This window comes from Pistacia vera, unplaced genomic scaffold (genome assembly GCF_008641045.1).
Source record: "Pistacia vera cultivar Batoury unplaced genomic scaffold, PisVer_v2 Contig1223, whole genome shotgun sequence".
Classification (NCBI taxonomy): domain Eukaryota; kingdom Viridiplantae; phylum Streptophyta; class Magnoliopsida; order Sapindales; family Anacardiaceae; genus Pistacia; species Pistacia vera.
This window is the reverse complement of record NW_022195275.1, coordinates 1-8,798: the sequence shown is the minus strand read 5'-3', so window position 1 is coordinate 8,798 and position 8,798 is coordinate 1. Positions and strand designations below refer to the sequence as shown.

The window sequence follows — 8,798 nt, the reverse complement described above, 5'->3', positions numbered from 1 at the left end:
ATAGCTCATAGAACTTCTTTTTGCTCTTTTACCATCAAACCATCCAATAGTGGCTTATACAGAGGAATATTCATACTGCCATAACAATATCTTGAAAAATCTAGAGTTTATTAAATTTGATCATTTATAGCTGGGGAATTAATAGGAAATAATGTGTTTTTTTTTTGTGTTTTTTTTTTTTTTTTTTTAAGTGAACTCCTTAAAGAAAGGTTGAAAGGACCAAACATAATTAGATCCCGAATCCAAATAATATGTGAATTAATTGGTTGAGTCAAATGTATCCATTATACAAGAGAGATTAGACGAGTGTTTTCTGTTCTTTTCCCCTTTTTGGTGGATAAATAAGTGTTTTCATGTTCAAGATTCAAATATTAGAAAACTGAATATCCATATGGAGAAATTCAAAAGAAATAACCTAGTGAAATGCTGACAACAAATTCACCAATACAGTTACATAACACTTTCTATTGCGCCTTGGTATTGGGTCGATCAAGTGCATTCCAACAAGAGTGTGTACCCATAGAATTAGGATCTTGTCATAATATTTACTTGCTTAGCAGAATAATAATAATAAGAATGCTTATCGTTTAATATTATAAATTAACTACTTTTGGGTAGCCGAATGATTTGATAAGGACTCTTGAGTTATACTAAAGAGGTCACGAGTTTGAATCCCTCCTTGGTTGTTAATAGGGATAACTCTTACTCGGTTGGTAGTTCTAGGGTCTTAGGGGATTAATTGAGGTGCACGTAAGCTAGCCCAGACACTTCGGTTATATATATATATAAGTCTATTTTATCTTAAATTTGAAAATTTGAATAGGCAATGTATACAAATTTAATTGCATGGCTGAAATTTTGATGGGATGTGATGTAATAGTTTTGAAATATAAACAATTTTGGAGGAAAAAAAGTAAAAAAATAAAAAAAAAATAACAAAAGAGAGAGAGAAGGTTAACATGGAATTGAGTTGGGTATGTGAAGGGAAACAGCATGAATAATTGAACAGGAGTCTCCACAACAAAATCCTCAAAACAAGTGGTGAAGTGGGTGAAGCACTTTGCCTTATTGAGGATGAGAAATGACTATCTTTGTTGAATTTGAAAGAGATTTCTTGTATGGAATTTGACTACTAGGCTTATCCTTGAGGGTATTGCAATTTGCAGGTTAGAAAGAATGATAAGGATAAAAAATCTTACCATTTGAGAGGCCACTAAATAATATGAGGTCAACCATAATGGAAGGGACAAGGTGCTGCTTCTCCAGTCCCAGCTGCTTTTCATGGTTAAAGTTCCGGATTATACACAACTTGGCTACTTGTCATTTCACGTGTTGACTTGTAATTTTGATCTAGTTTTTGTGGTGGGATTAGATTAGATTGTGCATGAGCCCGTTTAGTTTCTGTTTGCCGCAAATATTCAAAACAAATATTATTAGTTCATAATTCACATCAAAATCAAGGAAACTAACTGTTCATCCAAGTTATGCAACAACAACAGCATCCTTTTTTCCTATGGATGTTTCAGTAAGTAGAAATGTTAAAAACAACAATCGACCATGATTTGTCTATACAGTGATCAGGCTAAAGATTAATTAAATTCCCAGGCTACTGGAACACGTTTACAATTTGCTCGAAAAGTAAACAGCATCGAAGAGAATATTTGTGTAGATGAAACATTGAAACCTAAAAGAAGCCCAGTCATGTGACAGCTTCTCTAAATCCTGTTTGCAGACTAATAAACTAGCTGTGATCATCAAATTAAGAAACATGAGAGCATATTATGGTACAAAAATTGCCTAGATCAGAAATCAGTACTGGTATGTGCCTTGTTGCCCACTGATGTTGTGGTAAGCACTGGGTGGAGCATTAATGTTGTGATAGGCCCCCTGCTGAGCATTCGTCGTCGAGTAGGGGCTCTGGTGAGCGTTTATGTTTCGGTACGGGCTGTGCTGTGCATTTATGCCCTGATAGGGGCTTTGCTGTGAATTCATGTTATTATACGACCTTTGCTGCGCATTCATGTTATGATATGAGCTTAGTGGCAGCGCATTATTCATGTCATGAAATGAGCTCTGCTGCGCGGCCGTGCTATGATATGAATTTTGATGCACATTCATGTTTTGATACGAGCTTGGTTGTGCACTCATGTTCTGATACGAGTTTTGCTGGGAGTCCATGCTCTGGTAGGGGGCCTGTTGGGCACTCATATTCGGCCCAGAAGAGGTCATATAGGACTTAAGTATACTCTGTGCAGCTGCCAAATGCTCAGAAGATCCACGGATGTCAACCACACACTCAGAGCCTCCGGACTGAGGATCTTGGAGCTTAATCCTAGCTCCAGCAACCTAAAATTTATGAAAGAGACAATCAGAAGTCCATCTGCCATATTATATATAATTATACACTTTATATAAGCTCCTTTAATATTTCTGGCAAATCTGACATTTCAGAAAAATAAAATCCTTTGTTTGTAATATTCATATATATGCCCTGGAAAGGAGCGACTAAGAAATGTAGCTACCAGCAAGGATGAAAAGAAAAATAATAAAACAAACATCCAAGGATATTTAGGCTCCGTTTGATTCACTATTTTAGGAGTTTCTAGAATAGTCTTTTGAAAATAGTTGAGTTGAGTAGTATTTTAAGAAGTTTTTTGTACAATTTTCAATAACTTTTCTGAAAATATTTAGATTATTTTTTAACCCCCTGAATTTGTTAATTTAACTAAACACCTTCACCCACCCACATTTGTCAAATTCCAGCCACCACCGTCGGAAGGTAGCAAGAATCTGCTGTAATGACGCACTACCAGCTAGATATGGCCGGTAGTGCGTCGATCTGGCCGTTGACGGCCAGATTTGGCTAGATCTTTTGGCCGTTGTCGACGACCAGATCTTGGCCGTCAAGATCAAATTGCACTCATGCCTCTCCCGCATCAAGTTGACCGCCCCCTCCCTATCCCTAAGTAGTGATTCTATCAATCATGTACGTAGGTGGGGCCCTCCATTCTGATTGGTATATCATGAAAAAAGAAAGCCATTTGCACCAGGCGCACTGCGCTTTCCCTTTCCCAGATGTTCGCCTTTCTATTCTAAGTCAAGTAACCGTGACCTGCAGAAGACTGGAGCCTCGTCAACATAAAACTTCCCCAGGGGATAGGAACGTATTGAATCAACGAGCTGGCAGACAGGACTTTAGCGAACAGGCAATCCCCAATTCCAGCTAATCACTCTACTCCTCCTGTGAACCATTGATGAGCCAGCCGAGCTTGTTTGTTGAGTTTGATTTTTTCTTTCTCTGAGTAATGCCCTTTGATGTAAAGGGTAAAAAAATGAGCTAAGCGCCGAACGAAGAACTATACCAAGGTGAGTACAAGGATGTGGTGAAGCATACTGAGAAAAAAAGCTCTGAACTGAACCATATCGAGCACAGGTCTCACTCTACAAGTTTAGTTTGATGAGCTCCTATCGAACCTGTGAAAGTTCCGTTTTTGACTAAATTAAGAAAGACAAGCTTTACTGCAACGAAACGACGGCCAAGATATGGTCGTCATCAATGGCCAAAAGATTTGGCTAGATCTCGCCGTCAACGGCCAGATCTGACGGCCATAGATCTAGCCTTTTTCGGCCAGATCCGCAGTGGATCTGACCGGAAAAGGCCAGATCGGGCCACTACCGACCATATCCAGCCGGTAGTGTGCGACGGTGGTGGCCGGAATCTGACAAATGTAGATAGGTGGGGGAGTTCTTGTCAATTTATAAACTTTTATTGTTGGGGGTATTTAGTTAAATTAACAAACTAAAGGGTTAAACATAATCAAAATATTAGAATGGTATTGTATTTTGAAGAGAATTTTGAATATTGAAACAAATGCGTATTTGGATAGGATTGGATAGGATAGTAGAGTAAGATAGGGTTAAAATAGTGAACCAAATGAGCCCTTATTTTCTGATATCCAAATAATAGAAATTTCTATCATCCAGGATAGGAGCCACCACTACGAAGTGTAGCCACCAGCATAGCCACACTACCAACTACAATTACATTCTAACCCCAAGTTAAAGAAAAGGAAGCCAGATGATACTTTCTCTCCAAATAGGTGTTTTATGTGTAGAACGATGTGCAAAGTTTCAACCATATTTTTCTTCATTGCTCAGTTCCTTTAAAACTATGGTTTAAGATCTTTAAAGAGGCTAAAATAGCTCTAGTGAGTCAGAGGCTTATGATGCATCATTTACTGAACACCATAATGCATCTAGAGGGATATGCAAATATAGGAGATTTCTACCATCCTAGATGCTGGGGACGTTCAAGTTAGGAGCATTCCATGAAGATTACTTAATCCTAATCCAATTGCCCAAACTTTCCTCCTACGATTCCTTCCTCATAAGGTAGAATCCTAATCCAATGGCCCAAACTTTCCTCTTAAGATTCCTTCCTCATAAGGTAGAAAGAACCATAAATAAATAATCACCAATTTTCCCCAAAAGACTAGAACATGCTCTACATAAACTAAAGGTTGATCATCCTAGTTAGTCCCACCGTAATTATACCTAACATTCCATCCCTTCTATTAGAATTACGGTAAAAAAAAATACCTCACCGACATTCGAAATGCTGCTCCCCCCAGTTTCCATAATATAACCAATTGTGTTGTTATGAATCCTGGTCTCCAAACCACTGTTCATATTTGGGTACCTGAAATGTTCACAGACCAACAACAGAATCAATCACACTATTTAAACATAATATTTGTAACAGAAGTATATGCAAAAGGCACCAGTACCCAGTAGCAGGTGGGGGAACAGGATAACTCTGAGGTTCGTAGTCACGTCCACCCTTCAGAAGAGCATCAATAAATTCCCAGTTATCACTGACAGATATATTTATTGTAATCTTAAAACATTGAAAACACTTAAAGAAGCTTGCTCATTAGTTTGAAATATGCCTCCAGGAAAAGATAACTATAATAAATGTCAAGCTATCATGCATGATAACATTAACATAATAATTGAAATCATTTATCTCAAGAATGCTAATTATCAGACATTGATCAATTCAAGAATATAAAACAGTCCATATAAGCAGTATGACAATTAACCTTTATAACAACTGCACAAAAACACTTAACCTCAGAGTAAACAAAATAAACAAGATTTATAAGAAAATGAAGAGGAAAGAAATAGAAAACAAATACCCTGAGAGAATCATATCCACCAGAACTGCCGGCTCTCATAGTGCCAGATAATGGGGGTCCCCTGCCTGGTAAGCTTCCAGCAGAGCCAAATCGCTGGACAGGCCCAACAGGAACAGGTTCTGCTCCAACATCCCGCAGAGTTCTCACTCTAAGTCTTGATCCAATCTCTGCCAAAGCATCTTTAGCAACAGCAAAATTTCCAGATATCTGAATGTAAAAGGGAAGGATTCGTTTCATAGATGCAAAGCTGAAGGAATGAACAAAAAATTCAATTTGATAAGGCGATGTCTATAATGAAATGCCTTATGCAATCATATCACCTGCACAAGCTCTTCATCCTCAGAGGCACACTTAGGCTTATCATCTTTAGAGTAAACACGAATGTCTGCCTGGGTTCTCCTTCTCATCTCATTGATAACATGACCTCCTTGCCCAAGGATGCATCCAACCTTACTTGATGGAACAAGAAGTCTAGTAACGATAGTACCTCTCTCAGAGAATTCACCTGCTTTATTCTGAAGCTGAAGGATTGCATCAATAGTTTGCGATCTTGGGTTCCAAAGCCCCTGAAACAATATCCCTACAATGATCAAAAACCATATGAAGTAAAAGATGGGGATGTAGTTACGTGTAATAAGAAAAGAAAAAAGATGGGACCTCAATAGCAGAGACACGAATCACACGCTCATCTGAATCTGTCGATGCATCTTCAACATGAATACTAGTTCCAGTCTCCTGCTGTAACTGTTTTACATTAAAGCCTCCCTTGCCTATAACTCCACCGATCTTCCCTGCCGAGCACAAAATTTTCATAGAAAATTCAGCTGAAGTTTCTCCCCTGTGTCCAGGAGGAACATCATTAAAGCCACCAGATCCAAATCCAGAGGGCTGGTTTCCATATCCCCCCATCCATGGCATCGGTGGCATACCATGAGAACTAGAATTCCTAGGTGGCCACATTGATTTTCCTGGTGAATGCACACTTGTCGTGGGAGGTCCAGGAGGATGAAAACTTTGGCCCCCATAAGGCACAGGGAAGTTTGTAGGAGGTTTGTCTTTGCGTGGATTTTGATGCAATAGAGTAGACACTTCATAGAGAGCCCTCTTTGCAACATCTGGTTTTCCAGATATCTGCAAAATACCTTATACAATTACACATTGTAGGGAATTGTAAGACAATGCAATATTGTCCATAACAATTTTCCCAAACTATAAGCACATCATAGTTCAACCAGGAATGTAGGAAAAATATATCAAGGAAATAATGGTCTAGGAACAAGGAATTCACAATGTATAAGTAGTAGATAGAATGAGGTACACAGTACAAATGGTGTCGTTGATAACAGAGAGCTATAATCTCAGTAACATCATGGCATCTTCAATTATTTGAATACATCAATCAAGTTGATTTTTACAGTCTGTGCACAGGTAACATAAGCATAAATTTCATACATACACATTCAGAAGCAGCCAAGATGCAACAAAATATCTTGAATCTCTTAAGATATGACTTAAGTGAGATATATATAGAACTATATCAATGAGACATGCTATTGACATATGCCAGAAAGTTATACCAACTCTAAATAATAGTGATACTACTTAAGGGTGGTCAGACTGATAGTCGAGTACCTATAATAGAATCAAGCACACAACCAAATGAGGAGGGCTCATGAAGTGAGGAGTTATCCTTACGCATTTGAGACTTGTCAATAGCTGTGACACCTTCGAAAACCAATGAATCACAGATCAAGAATCAAGAACACATCAAAATCTGCAATTCAAGGTATTTGGATTCACCCAACTTAAGACCACAAACAACAAATCATGCAATTGGAACAATCCAATTGATCTGAACCCAGCAAAGTCAAAACCGGTATCAAAATCATGCTGCACTACTCCCGTATCAGATGAGATTTGAAGATTTATGGATTATGTTGTTTAGTAAAATTATTCAAAATGAATTCCTTCCTTCAACCAGTGTGGCAGTACCTAATTATACAGAATACAGGCAAACATAGCCAAGATGCAGCCAAAATTATAAATTATTATACTAAATAAGATTGCATTTCACATTTTGAAAATTATCATAGAGACTCAAACTAGGAACATAGCTCTGGTATCCATGCATGTGGGCTGGGGCAATTGACTATAAAATAGTGTTTACTGATGGAATATATTCATCATATAAAAGGCTGAAAATCTTTTAAAACTTTTAGAAAGTAAGGTAGGCATAATCCAGAAATGTCAAGGAAAAATTTAAAACTATCTTCCAAAAGGAAAATTAATACAGCACGGAAATGACCAAGAGACAACAAAAGAATAGACCAAGGAGAAAATAACAGAAGCTCAAAATATGACAAGCAAGATTACTTGCTAAAAACTTATATTCCTAAAGGGTCGTTCACTGGGTTACTCCTTTGGAGCCAACATAACCACACAAGCAAAGATCTCTCTACCCACCTCTTCTGCAGGCCTGATATCATCAATAGCATTTGCGTCCCACCACTTAGTCAAAACATGACTGAATCCTCCAGGTGCCTTCATGTTTGGACACACTTCTCTCCAACTCAAACTTGCGCCAAAAACTAATTCCTTCTGGAACACTTTATACCACTAAATGGATCACTTCAGCTCTTTAAGAAAGCAGACAGTCACTGACCTCTCTGGAAAAGAGCACCTGCAGCCCACTATGCTGATTCACAAGGTGGAACTTAAGTGAGAAATCCATCAATACCGATTCACAAAGGTCCCAATAAATCTCAAAAGTGAAAAAAGATATGTTTCTTAAAATACTGCAAGTCCTAGAACATTCTCGGGCACTGCGAATTCTTGTACATAACAACACTAATTTTAATTTCTAATAAGCCTTTTATGAAAATTTTCTAATGTACCCTTTTCCAAACGAGCAAACTTCAACAAGTGACTGCAGGAAGTAACACCTAAAGCTACTACACTGAGTTTAGGATCAAGGGTTCCCAAGACACAAATGATAAGTCTTATGCCAGGATTCAATTTATCCATCTAACGACTACACATGTAACATCAATAGCACCTTGGTCCTTGAAAAATCAATTAACCTTAGTATACAATGGGCCCTTTTAAATAAGACAAGAGAAGTCCTTGCTTAGTGATGAATGCTGCTAAAAGTTCCATTTGGTAAGGCTTGGTTATGAGAAGACCTAGACTAAATCCAAAAACCAGAAGCAGCCTCATTTCACAGTCTAAATCAACAAAAGACAGTCACAATCTTAGAATGTTGACCAAGTGGTTAAATCACTAACCCGCAAAATCTCATTGAAAGATGTTGTGGTTAGGCAACCAAGGTCCTAACTAATAGGAATGGACAATTAACATATAAATAGGCCAGACAATCTAATAATTATCTCCTACTATCAAACATTTAGACAGCTTAGAAAACCTAGCATAACAAGAAAAAAAAAAAACTGCATAAAAATAATGCAGAAAAGCAACACCATCTTAGTACACCCCATTTTATATACATCAGAAATCCCCCAAACCAGATTAGCTAATTCAATTTCAAAACTGAGAACCTCCCAATCCTTGTAATCTTTGGAAAGCAAGAAATTCTTAACTTTT

At 37.8% G+C, this 8,798-nt stretch overlaps 1 protein-coding gene across 1 annotated transcript; it reads right to left on the bottom strand.

Moving 5' to 3' along the window:
* Window positions 1-1,538: 1,538 nt before the first annotated feature.
* LOC116115724 (KH domain-containing protein At4g18375-like) lies at window positions 1,539-7,889 on the bottom strand. The gene is made up of 7 exons (XM_031401853.1): window positions 7,662-7,889; window positions 5,856-6,329; window positions 5,519-5,764; window positions 5,199-5,405; window positions 4,788-4,840; window positions 4,600-4,699; window positions 1,539-2,346 (listed from the first exon to the last, which is right to left on the bottom strand). The coding sequence occupies exons 1-7, from the start codon at window positions 7,743-7,745 to the stop codon at window positions 1,810-1,812; spliced, it is 1,701 nt and encodes a 566-aa protein (XP_031257713.1). The 5' UTR covers window positions 7,746-7,889; the 3' UTR covers window positions 1,539-1,809.
* Between the last annotated feature and the right edge of the window lie 909 nt (window positions 7,890-8,798).

Coding starts and splice junctions, on each gene's coding strand:
- LOC116115724 (XM_031401853.1), bottom strand. CDS start 7,745: ATGAAGGCACCTGGAGGATTCAGTCATGTTTTGACTAAGTGGTGGGAC. Junction 4,841..5,198: donor GTGGATATGATTCTCTCAGG/GTATTTGTTTTC, acceptor GCTCTTCTGAAG/GGTGGACGTGACTACGAACC. Junction 4,700..4,787: donor GTTCCCCCACCTGCTACTGG/GTACTGGTGCCT, acceptor TGAACATTTCAG/GTACCCAAATATGAACAGTG.